Below are 23,013 nucleotides of genomic sequence, written 5' to 3'. Positions count from 1 at the left end.
TGCATGCTGATATTCTAACTCTAGATCTATTGAGTGTTACGATACTTTATGAGGATATTCATTACATAATTATTTTTATTGTAGTGATGATGCCATATTGATCTAAATTTCCACTTGCTCACGTGCTTAATTTTGTGTCATGATAACATGAAAGTGTAAGTGAAGTGATAGGTTTTATCTTTTCAGTTATAATTCCTAACTGTTTTAAGAATTTTTTTAATGCTTTAATTATTTTTTTTCTGTGTGATTGAAGGAAGCTGGCATCATCACCAAGCTTGCAACAGAGGACACATCTTTTAAATGTTAGTGTGTAAAAGATGTCTGTGTTGTTACCTTTTTAAACAGAAGATGATGGACAGGAAATCTGCAGAATTTTCAGCAAAGGGGAGTAATTTTTTCAGCTCTTTTTCATTTCTTAATGGAAGAAGAATTATGGAAATGAGAGTGGGCATTGCATTAAGTGCTTGAAATGTTCCTTCCCTGCAGACCAATAAAAACATAACTCTTCCATTAGGGAAATTTAGTTTTTTGAAGGCTGCATGAATCTGAGCTCTGAATCAGTGAATGAGATGACGATGCTGGGGTAAGCGTGGCAAAGTCTGATGATGTGTTTTAAGTGTTTCGCAGGTGGATACTAGATCTTAGCTTGTCTTGTAAGACTCCGGAGCAACTTTTTCTGTGACTTCTTACATTAACCACTTGGCTTACCTTGTAGTACTTGTACAGTGCTGTCTCCTGTTACACAGATCAGTGACAGAGTTTCAAAGCCACGGGGACCGAATGATTTTTCCTACCTGAATTTGGACCAGAAGGTTTCCTGGCCTTCTCAAAGCACTCTAGCTACTTGCATAAGTCCATAAACAGAAGTCAAATAGCGCAAATCAAAACTGTGACTTTCCTGTGCTTCATATGGCAAGTTTACAGCAATTATAATCTCACCGATGACTATAGATTATACAGATTGTAGCTCTCTGCTTTTCAAAATATCCTCCATCTGTGAGCGTGTGATGAAAATGCAGTAGTAAACTGCTCTCGCTGGGGGTGTTCACATTAGGTCCCTGATCAAGGCTGTGGAGAACTGATACTAGAGCAAGTGGGTTTTCAAGTGAAGCCATCTTTTTTTCTGTGCTGTTGACAATAGAATAGTAATCAACGTCAATTTCTAGGTTCTAGAAAACCACAAATAAAAAATAACAAAAAGAGCAAAATCATTAGCAGTCATTACCACTGTTCCTTACTTCTAATTTATTAATAGTATGTCAGTTTCATATACTATATTACTTAAGATGTCAAACATATCACAGAGGTATAGAAGGATGATTTATTCTCATTTACCCTGTGAGGAGAATCAGACACAAAGAGCTTCTGAAACTTGTCCAAGGTCTGGAAATGATTAAGTGGAATTCTTTCTCTTTATTATTTTTATTTAGTCACAAATAGTCCAAATATAGCTTTAATGCTCTAGTTATAATTGATAGAATAAATCCCATTCCCCCCCCTTTTTGCTGGAGGGCTGATCCTATGGGTGCATGCAGCACAGACAGTTAAGGCCACAAATGTAGTTGTTGTGAATATTTAGTCATACGTGGGGCTGGTTTTGTTTTAGCTTTCTGAGGTGTTTTTTCTGCAGATACTGCTGGGAATCATTTTCCCATCACTAGAAGTGTTCCTTGAAGCTCCAGTCCCTCGCAGGGCTCCATGAGTGCATCCCTGTGCTCCTGTTATGTTTTGTATGCAGACAACTTACTCCTCCTGCCTTACTCCTATCCAGAAAAACAGCATCTCTGCAAATAGTAGTTACATTCCTTACAAATTTGGGAGGCAAGGAGAACACGTCTGACCTACAAGATCCTCTATGCTCAGCCTGAGTTTTCATTCCCAATGGAAAGATTTTGAAGCACTGGAGAAAGACTCTGGTTGAGGAAGCACATGGGAATAAAATTTTCAACTCCTTCTTGATTCTCTTGCTATTCCATTCCCTCTACTGGTCCTGTGGCTTAGTCAGTTGATTAATTTAATCAGCTGCCGGCTTTAGACATTATGAAGAGATTCTGGCAGGGAATTTCCACCTCGCACATTAGATTTTTGGCTGATTTAAGTTGGGGTCACCCTGTGCTAGTGCCGTAGGTGGCTAATAGCCCCCGAGAAACCAACTGTGTAGACTGGAACTGCCTGTAGAAAACACGAGTTCCCAGGTGCCTTGGATGCGTTTGCGCACAGAAGGAGCCAGATGGTTTTCTCAGTAGGTTTTCTTTGGCTTTGCTCTGCGGGAGAAATACCTGAGATGGATGCTGCCAGGTAGCTGTGTGGCTTCTCTGTGTTAACAGCTGCTCTAGCTCTTCTCTCAGAGGTATATTTAAAGCATAAAAATGAAAAATGGGCAGAAAACCACGTGGTCAAGTGGGGAATGGGGAAGATTTCGTGTCTTGTGTACCTCCAGACCCAATGGGATGGGTCTGGTCCCAAGCTGACAACCGGTCTGGAATGTGATGGTGGTACGTGCCAGATGGCTCGTAAGTGCTTTGAGACCTAAGGTACTTTCTGCATGTCAGTAAGTTTTTCTCGTTCACAGCCCCTGGGCATGGCTGACTCGTGGCTGTGTGGCAGGCAGACATGGCCACCCCGGGGAGCCATCTGAAGCTGTGCGCCGTATTGCAGATTTGACTCTGAAACGCACTGCTGCAGCCAGCCGCCCCCCCAAAGCACCGTGACCTTCGGAAAGCTTAGGTCAGGTCCCCTGTCACCTGCACATTTTAAAATAACAGGTTGCTTGGCTGAAACTGCCAATAAAGCTAATTATCCCTAAAACAGGGCCGGGCTCTGGGACATTAACTGGGCCAAACAAGGGTGTGGACTCTGGTTTTATCCTGGACAATAAAAACAGTGCAAGGCAGCCTGCACCTCGGCCAGGTGCCCAGCCTTGGGCCATTGACGGCAGCCCAGCAGCGCTGGGCAGAGCTCCAGGTGTCTCAAGCAGGCTGGTCTGGGGCAACCATCCCCATCTCACGTGCTTGCTCTCGTGGTCTTGTTCCAGGGCAACCCACTGTACTTCCAGTCTGCCAGGAATGTGACGGTGAACATCCTCAATGAGAAGACTAAAGTCCTCACTCGCCTTGTAACAGGTAAGGAGGGGGGAAAGCTATGTGGAAGAATTAAGGAGGGATGAAAGTGTGTGTGTGTGTGTGTTGTGAGATGCTGTGCTGCCTTTAGACAGCACGCGGGAGGGGAGCCCAGGTGTCTTGTGAAGTACAAATGGAAACTTCGCTCCACTTTGTAGAAACAAAGCTGGAGACATGAAAGCCGTGCTGGAGAGGCAGCTGGCTGGTGTTTTCTGATAACGAAGCAGACCATCGTTTTCATTTGAAAGCCAAGCCAGAGACAGAAAGGTTAGTTGAACCACGTCAGGGTCAAGAACAACATATGCAGGCTGACATTTCGGTTGTAACAGGCACAGGCTTTTCCTGAGCCACTTCTGATTTGCCTGAGATCTTGGGAACTCTGCAGATTAACTGCGGCTGGGGTGGGACACCGCAATTTAGAGCTCTCTGTGCCCGTATGCTGATGAAGAACAGTCTCGTGCTCCCAAGCCTGAATGTGTTTGATGGGGAATGGGTGTTTCGTAAATCCCCAGTGCGCAGCAGCATTTGAATGAATGCATGTGTAATTTGGGTTGAAAAGCCTAATGCATTATATATGATAATATTATATATATATATATATGATATAGGATAGACATTCATTTATTGAGATTTATCTAGGGACCGGGAGAAGTATTGCTGTGTGGCAAAGCCAGTAATCCATAAACATGTTGTTTCTATATGAGGCTGGGTTGTTTGGTTTGCTTATATAACATCTTGGCCTCTAGTCACAGTATTAAATAATTAAATATGCAGCTTCAGTAAGCAATGATTTAAGCAGTGTGTGTGAAAACCGACTGGAGGGAAGAAATAAATTCAACCCCAAGCTCCCTGATTCTCACATTCGGAATCAACATGTTGAGATTGTTGGCTCTCCATATATTTTCAAGAGGGTATTTGGTTCACGTAAGCACCTCCCTGTCGGGAGAGCTTGGGAGGATGCAGTCAGTGATGTCTCCCAGTGTGATGTTCTGGTTATTGAGCTCGTTTCTGCATTCAGCAGCAGCTTTGGTTTCAGAGCAGAGCAGCAATGTGGTCCCATGTAGTCTGTGCTACAGTGATGAGTAGGGAGGCAGTTAATTAGCAAGATACAAATCAAACTTAAATTACTGGATTCTCTCAGAATGCCTGCAAGAGTTTTTTAAGTGTTTCCAGGCATCTCAGCATAGCTTCGCTTTTTTGTAGTGCAAACCATGCCAATGATTCTGTGCGCGCTGACGCCAATACAGATGACTTGTGCAGGGAAACGGGTATAGATGGAGTTTGGAACTGCCTGCAAAAAAGTACTGGCTTTCAGGTCTTACTTCCCTTGTCTTTGGAGAAATGAGGCTAGTCATGAAGATGGCCAGAATCCATGCAGAGTCCCATCACCTGCCCTGTGCAGCAGCATATTCCTGGGAGGCTGTGGCTTGGCCTGAGTTGTACAGGGCTGTTAGATCGTGATTTGTCCAAAGTTTAGCTTAGGTTGGTAACCGAGAGGTCTGCGCTATGCAGCCTTTGAGCCAGAGACCTGCACAGAATTGCTATTCGGACAGCTGATGTTTATCAGGCTCCACAACAAAACACGTTGCCAGAGGCTTTCCAGGGCTGCCATGCACAGCAGCCTGCGGGAGAAGAGCAGAACTGAAATAAGAGCTATGAAAGAAAGTCTGACTCGTCTAAAAACTTTCTGAAACGTGGAAGACTGTCATTTGTCTTGGCCTACACATGCTTGAAATGGTATGAAGGAAGATGTTTGGTCCTGTGGTGATGTCTTCTTTTGGGGTTGTTTATTGTTTTTTTTTAATTGGACTGTGCATGACACTGTTATCATTTTAATCCAGGTATATTTAACAGGGAGAAACCCAGGAATATTTTACATGGCAGCATCAGTCCAAGCAAAATGGACTCAGGAACTCTTGATGCCTCTTACAGCTGCACCAATTCTCTGAAAGCATGGCTGGGCATGTTCATTGCTATTCGCATGTGGGTCCATCTCTTTGTAAAAATTTCCTGGCTATTCAAAGTGTAACGGTGATTTTATAACACTCATAAGCATTAACAAAATTGTAAGTAGAAATAGTTGAGGTGGTTATTTGGGTAGAAAACAGTGGCCTTTTCTAATGAGGGGTCGCACTCTGAAAAGCACAGACCTCCCTTTTTGATATGTGGGATGCTGATTGTATCTGCAGAGCTGTTAGGACAATCTCAGCAGATGGGTTTATTAAACATATGAAGCTACTGTGTGATTTTCTTATACTTTTCACTTAAACATTGTGCTTCTTCCATCTAGGTCCCCAAGCAGTGGAAGCACACAGCCAAAAATTTGAGGTGAAAACCCTCTCTGGAAAATTGCTGTTTTCTGCAGATGACAACGAAGTGGTGGTTGGAGCAGAGAGACTGAGAGTTTTAGGTAAAAGATTATGCACTAAATCACTGTTTTAATATGCGCCTCTTCAAATTTTAGTATAGTTTTGCCTGACTTTCCTTGATGCTTGCAGAAAGCTTCTTTTGGAGATAAAGCCTTTCACTCTCTTTACTGCTTTGAATCTTCCCCAAGCAGGTAGCGGCCAGGAGTTTCTATCTGAGGGGTTTCTTAGCTTGCACAATGTGTTATTTCCCTCCAGAAGGAACTCCCCTGGAAGGGGTTTGTCTGGCTCAATGAAGTAGCTTTAAGAAGAACAACTTTATCTCTTGGGTCTGGGATGAAGGACAGTGAGGGATTGCTCTAAGGCTGCTTCCATGTCTGCAGTCACTGTATGTAGGGAAACCTCTAGGCTTCATGCTTTTGATCGCACCACTTTCACCAGCTTCTCCTTCATTTTAAAGCAAATGCCAAGGAGGAGACATGCAGCGAGAAAGTCAGCAGGGATTAGTACCCCACATTAATTCTCTGAAGAGTTTGGTGGTCTTTAAATTGGCTATCTTTCCTTAGCCGCGTGCAGGAGTACATTGTGCATCTCTGAGCCGTCTTCAGCTATGTGGTGGGTAGGGTTCAGTGTCCCGTGCACGGGAGGTCGACATCACCGATGCCACCACTCCCTCGTCTGCCCCTTGAGACAGACAGGGCACCCTGAGCTCTCCTTTGCCTGTGCAGGATCTGTCTCCCCAGCTGTCCTGCCTGCTAGGCTTGGCATTGGTACTTCCTAACAAAAATTGGGGAGATACACTTTGGTTTTGGGCATGGGAGTTGCTTATTGTTTCTTTGGAATTTTTATTTTTTTTCAATTAGAAAAAAAGGAAACAGTTATGGTAATTCTGAAATTTAAAAATATATTTGATAAATTATATGAAATTACCTCTTAGGAACTTGAATTCTCTTGCTCTCCAGTTCAATCCGTGCTCTTTGGTTAGTCTGAGATTTGCTGGTGAATGTTTTCATGCAGGACCAGGCTGGGTAGCTCAGTATTGCTGGCAGTTAGTCACAGAACGGTGCCACTGGTCTCTGTGGATGCACTGACAGTTTTCTAATGGCTTGACATGGATGGATGTTTGCTCCAAATTGCTCCGTACTTCTCTAGTAAGCTCCTAAAAACAAAGAGATCAATGAAGGAGATTAAAATTATATATAGTTGTTGTTGTTGTTGTTGTTGTTATTATCATTATTATTATTTCTATATATTACATAGCATTTTATTAGTATACTATGTATAATCTAAAGGAGCTTAAACGCCTTGAAGTCTAACCATCATGAATGGGACTTTGTATCCAACCCTGAACATTTTAGGTTACCGCGTGTAACGCTACTCTAGAAGGTTCCTGTTTGTAGACGGACCAGGTGTAGCTCTGTGCAGGTCGCTGTTGTTACATACTGGACTAGTTCAGTCACCAGCTATGTAAAGTTTGGTGAGTTTTGTAGAGTAAGTGTTGCACTTCACAAAATTAACAGTATCTTTTTTAGCTTAAAATCTTGAAAATGACCGTTCAAGATTCTTGCAGTGTTACAGAGCTGGGGAATGTTTCTCACAATCAGCATTGTACTGCGAATCTCCCTTTGCACTGCACTCTTCAGACCTAATACAGTCTTTGTGCAGGATAGGTGAAGTCAGGAAGTAACAGTTTTTAATTGTTTTCTTGGAGATCTTAAAATGAGAGAGATTTATGTCACTGGTTCTTAAAAAAAAATACAGAATCTTTTCCTTACAAGTTGCAAGTACTCCTTTTCAGATTATGTACAAAAATGGTGCTTTTTATTTACTTTGTACTCTTCAGAGAAAGCAGGAATTATTTTTGATAGTTATATTGAGTTTCTGCCTCGTTCTAGGCTCCAGAATAAGCAGCATAAAAAATACCGCTAACCACTGTAGTGCATTTTCATTTTTACCTGCATTTGTGTCTCGGGGTTTATTTGGCTTATGCAGATCTATCAGCAAAGAAGAGGTAGAATGATACCACTGGTGATGTTAAATCGCAAGTATTCCTATGACCTTGAGCTGAAATGCTTTCAGAGTTCATGCTTGGCTTTATTTTTCTCCAGCTTTGCTTCCCCAATCTAATTTTATCTCCAAAAGTGTTTGCCATGGCTGTTTGCCATGCTGGGAAGTGCTATACCGTATGTTCGTATTTCTTGTGTCTGCACTCGAGACTAGTCCAACTTGTAGTACACAGACAAATTCCTTTGATCATTTTTCTGGTGCTTGGGATCTCAGGTGCTGTTGGTATGTGTCTGCTGACACCTGTCTACGCTATGTAAATAATCTTAACTTGTTCGTGTTATTGCTGAACATGTACTTCTTGTAGAAAGGAGTGTGTGTCTGCAATCTGGCATGAAAGTCGTCTCACAGAGGTTAGAGCAGCAGTTACTGAGCTTGTGGCTAGCTTTTAATCTTGTTAATGATAATTAGGTTTTTTTTCTTTGTACACTCTTCAAAGCTGATTCTCAAAGTTTGTTCTACAATGCTAAAGCTTTGTCTTGAGAAAAGAGGTGCTTTCCTGTTTTGAAATGGACTCTACTCTGGGTAGCTAAAGGGTTTTTCAGCATTGGTAAGGCATTAAAAAAGGGAAGAATAACAGAATTGTGGATAAAAACAAATACAAGTAGGACATGTGCTGCATTTGATGGTGCTTCAAAAAATTGCACAGCATGGGTAGTGCAGATTACCAAATGAAAGTGCTTTTTATGTTAGTTGTGTTTTGGGGAGTTATTTCTGATTTATAACTGTTAAAGGGCACAGAAAGACAGAGTTGGTCCCCTCTGCTTTTCATGCACGATGTAACTTAGAGGTCTTCGATGGTTTTATTTAATTTAGCAAATCCAGCCAAACCTATCGTCATAGGAGAGATTGGAGGATAATGGGAACTTGCGTTTGAGGACAGGGGCAGCCCTCTGAGCCCTTTGGCCACGGTCAGCTCTGCTGGCAGCCGTGCAGCCTTTCGCAAACACATGCACAAGCTCCCTCTGCCTTGCTCAGAGCCGGCCGGGAGCTCAGCAGCTGCATCGGTCTGGATGACTCAGAAGGAGCTCGTGTTTGCCTGCAAGAAGTCATGCAGAAACTGAGCCTGATGCCAAATCCATTCTGTCCTTTTCTTTCCAAGCTCCTCTGCAGTGCCTGCGGTTGCCCAGCCATCTCCTCCACCCTTGTGGTGGCACGGGGTGGCAGCACGTTCTCGTGGTTAGCACCCCTTTCTTTTACAGGCTCCGCTTCTGGAGCATTTGAGCAGCTCACGGTCTTGTAAAAGATACTACAGCAAACTTTGGAGCGGGTCTCATTCCTCAGATCTGCAGCCCTGGTTTTGCAAGGCTTAGGTTTTGAAAGCAAACTCAGCCGAAGGGCACCGTGGCGGTGCGGGGGGTGACGTGCGCACCCTTCTGCGCTGCCCGTTGCCACGGCCAGCAGTGCACTTTGGCAGACACAACATAGGCACAAGCTAACGCCTGGCTGGATGCCCACCCCACCCCACCCCCGGGCTCATAAACACGTATGGGCTGCCTTATGGGAGATGAAGGAATGAGTCCTGATTGAATTCGTGTGCGGTGCGTCATGCAGCGGTTCGCCTTCCCCCCTCCTCCCCCCCTCCAGAAATGAAATGCGTTCAGCCCATCTGAAGAATGGTGCAAAAGAAACTCTTTAGTTAAAAGAGCATTAAAAAATAATTTTGATATATATTCATTACCAATTTCACTTAATAGCATATTGAACGTTAGAGCATTTATAAACAAAAGACAATCATAAAGCATTATTCTGACTGTTAATTAGCTCTATTTATTCTCCAGATTAGTTATTAAATATGCCCTCTAGATGCCACTGGATACTAATTAACAGAGTTACATTATTATCTCTATAGAAAAAGCATTTTTAATTAAATCTAAAGCATTTTAAATTACCATGAGTTTTTACAGAAATTAAACTCTGGTCAGATGCTTAATTTAGCCTTATAAGACAACATCTGATGACATGCCAGTGTCAGTTCTCCCAAGGGCCTTGACATCTTTTTTGGAGATTACTTTCTGAAGTTTGTGTTCAGGGAAACTCGCCAGCGTACTCTGGTGTTTAATATTTATGATGGATTTAACCTTTTTTTTTTTTTTAAGACTAAATATTGATGGGAATCCACATGCTTTGCAGTGAGCTGAGATAAAAATGCAAAAGACGCGTTCCTGCAGCTTACAAGCTTTTGCAGTCCCTGGGTTTGAGTGGTGGAGGAAGGTTTGCGTGGGAGGTGGGATTGCATGGGCTGGATGCTCTCCCGTTACAAATCAACCAGGTTTTTTTAACTGCTCTTAAGATTACCGTTTTGCTTTGCAATAAGGATGGGATTAATCCTAAAACCACAAGGTGCCTTTTCTGTAATACAAGTATACAGGGAGTACTCCCAGGTTGCTCCCACTCTGGGTCCCTGGAAAATGTGCCTCTCACTTAGACATTTATACTACCATAGCCTAAGCTTTTCTCCTAATGTAATCTGATGATAAAAATTCAGCTAAAGCTTTTCACTGTGGCAAACCATAACTAAAATAGCTGTATTTAGGGTGGGGTAGGATGCCTTTCATCTGCCCGTATAAAGATGCAGGAGCTTCTCTGCAGAAGATGTGCAGCATCGCAGTCCTCCCCCACAACACAGCCGGCTAACACGCACCTTTGATCTCGCCAGCCCCTTGCATGCCCTTCCTTCAAATCATCAGCTGTATTTCTGCCTTGTAGCTTTTTTTCCACTGTAGCATATTCCCTCTGGGTGATGGACTGCGTGGAGCATGCAAATGCTGACTGCAGGTTAGACTTCCAGGAACGTTCGTTTGGGAGCAGGTTGTGTTCTAGTTTCTCACCAAGTGCCTGGGAATGCACCTGAAAAGAGGAGTCAGCTGTTGAAATGTTATTACAGATTCATTAATAAGTTTGGATTAATTAATTCCAAGGCACGTTTCCAGCATTTTATTTATGAGTTGTATATTAAGGACCTCAGAGGTTTTAGTGGGGGAGTGCCAGAGATAAAAGCAACACAGCCCAAGCTTACAGTCCGTGCGGTCTCTGTGTGACTGTCTCATAAAAGTGCTTTTATACGGGTGGGTTTGGGTTGGGGGGTTCTGTTGTTGGGAACAGGGTGGGGGGAATAACCTGCTGTGTATTTGCAGGATACAAGGTGCTGGGTTTCAGTACCCATGGCAGGGTTAAGGATGTTGCAGGGTGGTTGCAATGGCAGGGTTTGCAACGTCCTTCGCTTAGACGGGAGGAGAAGACAATTTCATCTGAATGTGGTGATCTGTGTGTCTGTGTGAGCTGGCCCAGCTGGCCCTAAAGCTGCACTTCTACATGCGTGTGCAGGGAGCCTTGTGTTAGCGCGATCTGGGAGGAACCCTGCGGAGCTGTGGCTGCAGTGCCCGCTTGGTTAAAGCACTCTGCTCACCCTTCTCAGTATTAATATTTTAGTAGCTGTGTGGCTTGTCCTTTCTAACTGGTGTTTGCTGCAATATTTGCAGCAGAGGAACTTCAATGAGTGCAAGAATAGTTACATTTCATTACAATAATCCAGAATGCTATTCGACTGGTTCCAGTCATTTCAGAGGACAGTGTAACTGAGAGATTTAACAGCTTTCAGAAATTGTAACCCATTTTTGTTGCGTGCACCCTTCTTCAGAAGCAATTATTTATGGGTCAGGACATGCCTGTTTGACCCTTTAGAGCAGCCATTATGATTTCAAAACGGAATTTTGCTGATTTTTTTGTGGCAGAAGGAACAACTTCTGTGGCCAAGTGTTGAAATCAGGCCTGATCCAGAGAGGAAACGGAGCTTTCTGGCCTCACCATTGAGTCTGCTGCAACTTTACGCCTGAGGATAAATGCCAAGCTTGAATCTTTTTATTGTGGGTTTTATACCTTTTCCTGAAAAACGTGTCCTTACTACAGGTCTGTCAGTAGGTTTTTTCAAAGGAGAAATGGTGCTACAAGACTCATTACTTGGCAACTGAAATATTTTCCCACGATGATACTTTTCCTTTGCAAAGACAGCGGAGAGGGAGCTGCCTGTAACTCCGGGATGGCTCGGCGCTGCTGAAGCGTGGCCGTGGTGCCGTGCTGGGGTACCCCGCTGGGCTTCTGGAAAGCACGCTGTACCATCAGCCTGGGGTCAGAGGTCTTTCCCAGTTCATCCCATTGCAAATGAGCTCCTTGCTCAGGCTGCTTCAACGGCACCGAGAGGTAGCGGTTGCTCCAGAGCTCCCTTTTGTGTTCTCGGCAAGAGCAAAGCGTGCCACGACGGCGCTGCTCACGAGGCTGGGACAGGCATTTGACCTTTTGCTGGGGATGTATGAACTTCTTTAGGAAGCGGCTACGAATATTCGCTGCGCACTCCCTATAGGTAATTAAGCGGTAACACTAATGCAGTCCTGCAGCAATTGCCAGGCTGTCATGTAGTCATTGGTGCTGCGGTAAAAGGACAGAGCATAAACCAAGGAAAGTAGGGAAATAGGCTGGCAAATGAAGATACCAGGTTTTAGCACTGGCACTAGCAAGACTGGGAACAGCCTCCGCTGTCTGTAGCCTTCAGTCATGGCAGCGGAGTTTCGTCACATTTCTTTGCACTCGCTGCAGAGCTGTGATGCTGGGGAAAAAAAATTATCTTTAGCAAAATTAAGGGGGAGGAAGGGAGAAGATGATTCTTCTCAGTGATTAAAGCCACAAGGAAATTTGCTCTCAGTTAGGAATTGTGTTATTGCTGTTTCAATGTAAAAGTCAGGTGTCAAAAATTATTTAATCTGTAATCAGCAGTGACAAAGAATTTAAAAACTCTATTTAAAAAAAAATACTTGATTAAATTGGATGGGTTTTTTTCCCCCAGAGGTTGGAATGGGATTTTTGGGTGCTTTCTTCCAAATAAAGTTTTTGTCCCATTCTATAAGGGAAGAAATTAAAATGGTCAGATCTTGAACAAACCTACAATTGTTGAGTGAATATTTCTGGCTGCTTTGCTTCCTTGAGGACAATAGATGTGGACGCTGTTGTCCATTCCTTTTTAATGGTAAATCCAACTAACATTGCCCTCCTTTTTTGAAATCCGCTTACCCAGATTGTAAATGTCTTTTGTCGGAGAGGACAATGTGTGTCGGGAGGGAGATATACTGAGAAGTTTTCCTTGTGTTTGCTTTTACTTCAGAGTACATTGCAGGCAAAAAGGATCGCATTTATGTAAAGTCTATAGGCTTCGAGTCCAGGCTGAAATGTGTGTTCAGATTGCGTTGCCTTAATGCTGTTTAAGGAAAAAGAAGAATCATCCACCATCAGATTAATATTGATTAAATGTCACAAGGATTATGAAAGAAGCATACCGTATACTTACCAAACACTGAAATCAAGTTTAAAAGTGTGGCAGATTTATGTTTTATTTCCTAAGTGTCTTCCTCGGCCTTCACAACCTGATCCGTTTGAAGCTCACATAATATTCTACTTGATGAATTTCCACTGTGTATTCCTGCTTCAGGTGCTTCCCTGAGTTTCTTTGCAACTTTGCACCAGAATGCCAAGAAGAGCTTCAAAGGAATTCAGTGATGACATTGCTATCATTGAGCTGCAGAAAAAGTGTTGAGGGACCCCAAAACTAGTCGAGAAGGAAATATCTAGAGGTCAGCATAAGCTGCAGCAACCTTTCTTTGTATGTCTTTCTCAGTTTGGATGGGAGCCCTTCTGTTCTTTTCTGTTCTTACCTTTCTCAGACATTCAACCACTGAAGCTAGGCTGTTGAAGGTCGATGTGTGTCCACAGACACATCCATCACTAATGACCCACATGCTCATCTTAGAGCTTGTGGTTCATCTTGTTGTTTGCAAGTTTTCTACCTTAAAACCAAGCTCCATTTGTGCCTTGGGACAATGAGTCAGATAACTGCTTCTCCTCCAGCCAGCAGAGCTGGCAGTGCTGGAGTCACAAGGAGTTCCCGGCTGGTCTCGCTCAACCACAGCCCAGTGCCGAAGGGCTGACTCACTCCCTGTGTGCGTACAGTGCCAAGACCAACATTGAAAAGCATCTAAACAAATTATATTACATTTTTACTATCATCACCTGCACGTGATTTCATTACATAGATTGCCCTTAAAAGAACAACTCCCCAACGCTTTGACAACGAAGGCAAGCAGATAGATAGACCTTTGCAATGAACTATTTTTATGGTATCCTAGAAAGAAACATGAATGAAGCTTTATGGCTTTTGTTCAGTGTGCTGGCTTAACCTAGCCAGGCTGTTATTGTTGGGCCCTGAAATGGAGCCCTTATTGATTTCAGATTTGATGGGATTCAAGGGGAGCAACAGCAATTGCTATGTTCATCCATTTAAAAGCATAAATTAAGGATGAATAAGGCTTTTAAAGCTAGGAATTAAAAGAAGCAGGCACAAATCATTTCTACCTGTATTGTATTGGATTTATTTCCTGGACATCTGTTTGCACAGACACCTTTCGGAGCCTGTCACATATTACCCTGATGAGACCTGCAGAGGAGAGAACCTTCTCAGATGGGTGTTTTCATTAACAAATTGCTGAATGTGTCCTGATCAATAACAGTGGGAATAGAGGTAGTTTATGGAGATCACCAGCACGCTGTACATTGCCTCTTGACTTCAGCTAGAAAAAAATCATAGCAGATCCTTCTCCTTCTCCCCTCAGTACGTGCACAGTACTACGTTAAGGCAAAGCGCTGAAGAGCAGACACTGTTAAGCCAGCTTAATCACCAAGTTTGTCACAGGGCTCTCAGACTCCAATTTCATTATAAACCAGTGATACACAACACTAAAGGTGTACTGTGGGTCTGGAATTATTACTGAAAGAAAACAAAGAGTGGGAAAGAAATACGTTGTCTAGGACGAAAAGAAAAAGGAAAGTGGGGAATAACTAACTAGGTGCATCTGCACTTGAGCGGAAACCTGATTTCTCTCTTTCACGTTCTGTTCCCCCCCAAGTGCTGTTCAGCTGATTGCCACCTACCCTTGACAGCAGGAGCATCAATCATTAGTCTAAAAATACCTCTCATTGCATTGCATTTGAGCTCTTCTTCTCTCCCATCCAGCTGATAGCGGTAGAAGCCTCGAGCAAGTTTTGTGCAGAGTGATCAGTACCTTGCCAGGGTGGCTGGAGCGCAGTGGGAGCAGGGACGGCCCTTGCCTTTGCACCAAGGAAGGTGCCAGGACAGTTCTGTGCAGCTCAGGTGCACGCAGGAAAAGCAAGAAGCAGCAGGGCACGCTGGGCTGTTGATGTCCACTTTCCTCTGGCTGGATTTGTCGCTGGTTAAGAAGATGCACGTTCCAGCTGCCGTTTCCTCTCTTCTTGGGGCATTTGTAACTCCTCTCTCCCCTGTGGAGTTGCTGGCATCCAGCCAGCGTTGAGCTCACGCCAGAGCCCTTGCCTTGGTGGGGTGTTAGTAATCTCTTGGTCTTTTCTCACAAAGCTCATGAGATTGATCAATCAGCTCCCCATTTGGAAGAAGAGGGTGAACGCTTCAGAAGGCACAGTTCAACAGGAGACTGGCAGACCGACATGCACACACAGAACATGATGCTTCTGCTTTGTTTCAATGTGAAACCAGGATTTAAAAACGCCTTGTTTTATGCTAAGTCTCGGATTCATGTTGTAGAGCAAGGTGATTGCCAGAAGCCCAGTGCGTTGGCTGGTTTTCTTGCTTTCCACGTTGGAAGCCGTGAGGACAGGTTGCTCTGCAGCGAGGATGGACAGTGCCTTCCTGTGCAGGAGCTGGAGCTGTTCATGAGGTCCAACAGCCCAGTGGCACTGGAGGCTCCCGTGGCAGGTGCAGAATGGGAAGAGGGAGGTGAGAGGAGGTCTAGAAGCTGGGTGTTGCTCCAGCAACTCACTTGCAGTGGTCCAAACGGCAACCAGGCTTGTCTCCTGGATGTGGCAGTAGGCTTCTAAGAAACTACTAGTGCCACAGAAAATGCAAACTCTTATTTGGCAGAGCTGTCCTCATGCAGTCTTTCTTCTGAGTCTTAAAGAAGAAAAAGAAACCAAAAAAAAAAAAAAAAAAAAGATCCCCAAACCCCAAAGTTGACCTGTAAATGTTCCCTTGCCATAGGACTCTTGGCTTTTGTTCTTGCATGAAGTGAACACATATTGGGGTCTTTGACATTTGTGCTTCCACACCTTATAAACTGGAAGGGGGTGGGGGGGCACGGAATCCCACTCTGAGTGAATCTTTATGGTGATTCAAAACATTTTAGGTAGATCCTGTCATATGCTTTATAAGTTCCTGACTGATGTGTGGAATTAAGTTATTGGGCAGAGAACCAGCTAATGGAAACACATTGATGAAATCATTTTTGAGGGACATTAAATGGAACTTAAAATAAAGCTGAAATGGCTTTATGGATTTTTCAGTCAAACTGTTTATGAACATTTATCGGTGGTAAATTACACGGTGTCAGAAGAGGGAATCAGTAGGTATGGCTTTTAATAGAAGTCGCTCTGATATAATACTGTGAGAAAGAATAATGTATCGCCTAGGGATGTACAGTATAGTATGTTTAAACACAAATTATATGATTGTTTTCTCCCAACTGTGTTTGGCTGTTTGCAGATAAGTTACCTTTAGCAGCAGCAGAGAGTCTTGTAAGATGGGGAAAAAAAATATTTTCAGTACTTTGCAATAAAATAGAAATTTTGTATTATACCTTTTTTCATGGTAGATAGCAAATGTTTTAATAACAGGTAATTTGGGAAGCAGAAGCTGTGTTGTACAATAATAAATTTAATTTAAGTTTCCTTTATACTCAGTAAAGAGAGAAGGGGGATATAGCAGCTTTGATTGAGAAGGGGGATTGTAGCAGCGAATTCTTGAACTCTTAGAGCTGTACATCAATATCATTTGCCAAAACCCATCATTCCTCAGAGGACAGTGAAAATAAGACTAGGGGAGTGCAAGACTAGAAGGCACTTTCTGGTCCTGCAGATCTTGTCTCCTGTTTTTGAGACGCCACATCTTATAGTCATGAATCTGTCAAATCTGTTACATTGTCTGTCCCAAGTAACTGAAAAGCTGCTTCCATTTTTCCTTCTCTTTTGGCTAGAAAACACTTACTTTTCTTCCCAAATATATTTGGGGCCAGTTTATTGCCGCTTGCTGTCATGCCAACATAGGCCTAGAGCCAGTAGTTCTTTTTCCTTCATGTTATTTATCCTCCTAATGTATTTATACACAGCATTTGTATCCTTCCTTAGCCATCATGCTGCTAAGCTAAAAAGCCAAGTCCTTCCAGTATTCTTTTGTAGGATGGACTTTTCCTCTTTGTGCAGTCATGGCAGTGTTTCCTCTCTGCACGCTTTCCTCGCTGAGGATGAGCTGGGGGCTGCATAATAGTTCAAGGATTCCTTGATGGTTCTTAAAATAATGTGATTTTTTTTTTCCATGTTCCTGTTAGACTTGCCTCTTGCCTTTCGGTTTAACGTCACATTTGCCTTCCTTTTGGCCCTGTCCCACTGCCATGAATCATGAGTGGCCCTCAAGCTTTGTCCAGGGGCGTTTCTGTCCTGGAAGCATCCGACACAGAGAAGAAATTTTTACTACTTTTCTAAGCACATGACCTTGGACTTTATATTTTATCATTTCATCCTCTCTCTCTTCTTCCGTTCCCTGAGGTCAAATATTTGTTTCTCCATGACATCCCAGTTCTCCTCTGCAGGGCCAGAATAGCCCAATTCAGTGTCAACAGCACATTTCCCTCAAACTTCCCTTGTTTTTTTGCCAAACATGGATGCTATCACAGCCTGGCTGGGGACTTCCAGAGCGGCCAAGAGCCAGACCTTGACACAAATGTCCAGTTGCATTTGTCCAAAGCTGTTGTTTCCCTTGGGAGGCACTGCAGGAGCTGCCGCTCCCCCCGGCAGAGACCTACACCCTTCCGCGTAGAGGAGAGGACTGGTGGGAGCGGGCACATTCCAAGTCTCTAAAATTTCCAGTAACACAGAAAGAAGAGGATGGCTATTTACTGGTTTTCACAGTCCAAGTCAGAAGAAGCATCCAGTGAAATCATCAGGTTGAAACCAAAGGAAGAACTCCTCCGGAGTATTTTATTCATCTGTGAGCCCCCTGACACAGAGATGGGGACACTTAAAATGATAATTAGGTGAGGCGAGGAAAGCTTATCAGTGTCTCTCCGGTGGCTGGGTGGCACTGCCAGCTCAAGGAGTCCCTCAGCTGACAGCCAGAGTCAAGGGAGGGATGTCTCAGTCCCGGTCCCTCAGCATCCCCTCGTGGCTGACGTCCTACTCAGTGACAGGGACAGGTGGCCCTTTGGGAGATTTTGTGTTCTTAAAACAGAATCATAAGAAACGATATTGTCAAGGCAGGAAGCCTTATCAAGGCAAGTAGCGTTCACTTCTAACTTGTATCAAAGGAGAGAAGAAGAAGGATTTGGTAATCTCATTCCTGTTCCTAGTGCATAAGGGACTCTTTCGTGGATCTGGGAATGAAGGAGACAGGAAAAGAAGGTTTAAGAACTGTGTGTAGGGAAAGGAAATCAAGGAGGTGAAGGAAAGAACGGCAGGCTATTTTATTTTCAGCCTTCCTGAAATGGCTGCATTGGAGTCTTCTCTGCCTTTGTTTCCAAAGATGGTTGCTGCATTTAAATTAAATGATGAAAGCCTACAAAACTCAAGTCATTAGAAATATGCTAAAGTTTCTCCGTATCCTGCAGACATTTCTGGTTACGTGCAGATGGTTATTTTGGGGTTTGCATAACTTAAGTAGCTGCTCAAGTGTGTAAAAATGGATTAGAACTACCAGCGTAAAGTCACCATTTAAACAATACAGGTGGAAAGGGTACAAGACTATCTGTGTGCACCTCTCCAGCTCCGCTTCCTCATCTTCCTCTGCTGCAAAGTCATTGTTCTGTTACACAGATACGTGCAGGCTGCGTCTTTTGCTAAGTTTCATTGCGAAGCTGATAGCCAAGGCAATTGTGTGGATAAGCAGAGACTTAAATCATTTGCAAACTGTTGAGAGAGGACAGATCTGGTGATAATAACCTTCATGACTGGCAAGTTACAGCTGCTTTTGACAGCTGGTAACGATGAAGGCTTATAGTAAAGTTAAGAGCTAAATATCTGTATTAATGCCATAGGATCAATTTCAATTCTCAAGTATAAGCCCTCAAACTTTAGACTGCTTTTATCATCTTTGAGATTACTTTGTTTTTCTCTAGGTTAAAAAGGAGGTGTGTTTTTTGACAAAGGTTAGAGCGCTTGTTTTCATTCTGATTTTTTTCTTTAACACAGTGGGACGGCTTGGTTAATTTATTTCAATGCAAAGAAAGTGCAGTCTTACTGAAGCCGCAGGTGTTTCTCAGTTGTAGCAGAAGTTACAGAAGGATGTCGCATTAACATGTTTTACATCATCTCAGAAGCTTTTCTTATTCTGTAGTGGTGACTTCCAGACTGCACAGAGATAACAATTATAATAGCACGTGTTAAGAGAGATCTCAAACAGAATATGTAAAAGGTGTGATCAGGATCTGTAGTTTGCACCAATAGCAGTATAAAAGAAAAACCAAAGGAAATAAAAAACTGCCACTGGTGCTGTTTGCATGCTGGCACTGAAATTGCTGTGATGACTACAGGTAATGAATGACTAATCATTCACAGGGTATCTGAACGCAAGACCACATGTCTAAATTTAAGAATAGAGGTCATACTTGCTCACTGGGTAGGCAGCTATATATTAGAGAACATGAACGTTAATTTTGAGTGCTCTGCTGTGTGTAAGGCAGTTAGTGTCGTTCTTAACTGTGTTTTAATTGGAAATTTCAATGGGAGCGAGAATATGATGTTCTGCAGCATAGAGCGCCAGTGACAGCACTTGGGGACACCTGTGTCCCAACAGGGTATTTTAAAAGTGGAATGGGTTCAGAAAAGAGCAATGAGAAATCCAGAAAATCTGCTTCACAGTGAATGATTCAGAAAGCCTGAGCTATTCAGAGAATCAGAAGAGGTTGAGGTCGTTGGATCACTGCTGGTAACTATCTGCAGAAGGTGGAGAGTCTGCTCATGCAGGGCAAATTGGCTGGCATGTGAGGACACGAGAAGATTTAGTGGCTGAAAGCTGAAGTGAGACCAATTCAGATTAGATTAAGATTTTTTAATTAGAATAAATACTGGAAAGGCTTACCAGAGGATGGCACAGGCTGCCTTTGGCTTGAAATAGTGATATGGGGAGAGCACGTCTTCTAGAGAGACACAGCGTGGCTCAGGCATAAATATGGACCAAATAGTGCAGGGATGGCCGGGTGAAGTGGCCCAGCCTGGGCTGTGCAGGTGGCCACAGAAGAGGACTGCGGTGGCCTGAAACTTAGGAAGGCTGTTTGTACTACCTAGCAGTTTACAGCTGGCGATCTGAAAACAGTCACCAAATGGGGACGGTGCTGCCTTCCCCACCATCTCTAAGAGCAGGGGAAAATGAGCAGAAGTTAAATGACTTCTGGGTCACACCTCAAACTGGTGGCTGGTCTGGGACTAGGGCAGGGTCTGCTGCCTGCTTGTGCTGCATTTCATCTGGTGGACACCTCCCTCCTTTTCCCCAGGCGGGAGCACAGCCTGACCAGTGAGACGTTTGCAGTGGTCAAGCCAAAATTTGGTTTTCTCCTTTGAGTATCTCTCAGAGCCCACAAGGAAAAAAAAAAAAAAAAAAAAGAAAGGCACCATGACATGCATCCAGGTTCATTACTGAGGGACATAGCTGGATTAGATGCCTGGTGGCCATGGGGGTATCTTTTCCAAGCTCCCTGCATCAGTTGGGTCGACAAAGTTCCCACAGTCAGGGTGCAAGCAGCTGCTTTTACAGCCAGAAGTGCCGTTTACAGGCAAATCCCAGTTGTAATCAAAGCAACCGATTTCAGATGATCAAGGTCTGGCTTTTCCTGGGGACAGAAGGGATGTGTGCAAGAAAGAAATGGAGTCAGGCAATGGGTTAAATTGCACCTAGGTATGATTTGACAATCACTCCCCTGATAACAGCTTATAATGTTTACAATTTGTCTTCTGTTTTGTTTTGTGATTTCAGGAGCAGAAGGCACAGTGTTCCCTAAATCTATAGAAACTCCCAATGTCAGGGCAGACCCCTTCAAGGAACTAAGGTAAACTTTGGAATATGGTTTAACGGTAACTCAGTGGAGCCTTGTTGGATTTGTGTGTGCTGCTGGGCATCAGTTTTGCTTTTGCATAAAAGCTTGGGGATTCACTTCGGAAGGCATCACCAAGAGGATGCCTCGGAAGAGAAGGGACTGCCATGTTTACATATAATATGACCAAGCTAAAGGCAATCATGGGTAATGAGAGCATCGTTTCTTCTCTGTAACATGCTCTGTGTACCCTGGGCTTAGCATTTGAAAAAAAAAAAAAGAAATATTTTCCTGATTGTGCAGGGAGATACTGAAGTCTGTGCTGAATCGCAGGGAGTAGCAGCAGGCAAAAGGATAATGCTCTCCAGCATTACCTGTCTTGCAGAAATGCAAACCCGCCCTGACCTACAACAGGGTCTAGCTGCACATGCATGTAGCTGCTGACAGGCGCAGAGATGCTGCTTACTGACAGCAGTACATCAGGAGGGTATAAACAGCACAGCTCCTGAGAACCAGCTTTGCCCTCAAGCTAATGCTGGGCATTATATTTATTTAAAAAAAAAAATTAAAAAAAAGTGTGCCACTACAGGTTACTTTGGATGACTAGTCTCTGAAAAGAGCCTTATCATGTGGCCTAATAAATTATTGACTGAATGTTCTGATATCTTCTGACCAAGAACGCTGAAGGGGTTTGCCATCAGTGCTTTAATTGTTGGTCCTTAGGAAAAGAGAGAGTGAGAAAAAAAGCTGGGAAAAAATCTCCAGAAGGACATCTTGTCCTTAGGTGTTGGGTTGCAGACTTTCCATTCCTGGAAACTGCCGGGGCTGAAGCAATCTTCAGGCAGCTGAAGCTGTGCACGAGCGCTGCAAATTTACTGCAGATGCACCAAGATGGGAGAGGACCTCTCATTAACTCTCTGTACTCTGATACGGGGGATAGTTATAGCCCAGCTAGATCACCGTGGAAGATAAAGAATATCCTGGCTACCTTCCCTTGGGTCTGTCTAGATCTTTCCGTTTCTCTCTGTAAACACTCTTAATTGTTCCCATTTTGCACTCCGGGGACCATATGTCAGGCAACCAGTGCAGTGGTGGTCTGATTCAGTTTGTTATAGAAGCCTGTTCTCTTCCTCCATGCAGTGACTTTAACCCTGCCTTACGGTTTTCCCAACCTCGGTATACGTCCTTTAAACAAAGAGGGTCTTTGCTCAGCCTGACATGCAGCTGCCAGGGCAGCGCTGGGGTCTGCAGTGGTGGGAGAAGCCCCAGGAGGGCAGGGAGCAGTGATGCACAGCACAGGTACCCTCTGTTTCTCCAGGCAAATGAAGCGGCGGGTGGGTGGGTTTGTAGGTGAGGTTCAGGTGACACAGGCTTTCTGACACAGCCCATATTTACTAACTTTTTTTTTTTTTGAGGGGGAGGGAGGAAAGAAACAAAAAAAGGCAAGATAATGGTTAAAATATCCAATAGCATCTAAGAAACGTACAAAACCAGGTCCCATTTTCAGCAGTGCAAAAGAGATGCAAGACGTAGGTCCGTGTGTGTGGTTACTTAGGACTTTTCTAAACATGGGAAGGGAATTTAATCCAAATAAGTGTAGGTTGTCATATTAGAGGGGACAAATGTGAATTAAAATGGCCTTAATCTGATTGAGTATGCGTCTGTTCTGAAGAGAATTAAGCTAAATGAAATTGAAATGAATTAATGGCAATATCCATGCAAGGGGTTGGTTCAGTATGTTTGATCTGCTTAAAATTCATGTTGTTATTTCACTTGTTTTATGTAGAGGGCTGTTAGATAACTGACTTCCTTTCAAATTAGTGGACTGGGTGGAAAAAATCCCGTAAAAATCTGGTGGGGTTTTATTCTTTTTCTTTTTTCTTAAGGGAAAATCACTCAATAGGATTTACCTTGGAAAAAAAAAAAAAAAAAAAAGTCCCGTGGGGTCCCAAAACATTTTGTGTGCTTCTGAAAATTTTATCTTGGCAAAAATAAATGTTTTTTTCCGTCGCCCTGAGAAGAAGAGAGGCAATGGCAGCACTGTGTAGAGAAAGCAAGGTTTCCCAAGAGCAAATGCTCTTTTTCCTCCCCAAACCAAGAACCATCCATCTCTCTCTCCTCTCCACGTGTTGGAGCACTGGCTGCTTCTTAGGTAAAATGGTGCCTTTTGGGTGCAGTACAGAGTTAATAAATAAAATAATCTTACTCTGGGGGGACATTTTTTGGTACCGTCCTGTTTTGATAGCAGAGTATGTTTGTAAGGTGTCCTTTTGGCCTATTCAAAAGGATTCTGCAGTGAAATGGGGCTGAATGAGGTGTCAGCCTGTGGGTCCTGAGCTGCCGTGCAGTGCTAGG

General features: G+C 43.6%; 1 protein-coding gene across 4 annotated transcripts in view; it reads left to right on the top strand.

The window, feature by feature from the left end:
• Positions 1-23,013, top strand: part of SGCD (sarcoglycan delta) — a 355,601-nt gene that overhangs the window by 301,473 nt on the left and 31,115 nt on the right. For all 4 annotated transcript variants that reach the window (XM_080398161.1, XM_080398163.1, XM_080398162.1 and 1 more), the window contains 3 exons: positions 3,035-3,122; positions 5,410-5,529; positions 20,601-20,673. In XM_080398161.1, the coding sequence (XP_080254287.1) occupies positions 3,035-3,122; positions 5,410-5,529; positions 20,601-20,673 (281 nt within the window). The remainder of the gene's footprint in view (positions 1-3,034; positions 3,123-5,409; positions 5,530-20,600; positions 20,674-23,013) is intronic.

The sequence above is a fragment of the Falco punctatus genome, assembly GCF_963210335.1.
Source record: "Falco punctatus genome assembly, chromosome: 8".
Taxonomy (NCBI): Eukaryota; Metazoa; Chordata; class Aves; order Falconiformes; family Falconidae; genus Falco; species Falco punctatus.
The sequence above is the reverse complement of the archived record's forward strand: the minus strand, read 5'-3'. Positions and strand labels throughout refer to the sequence as shown.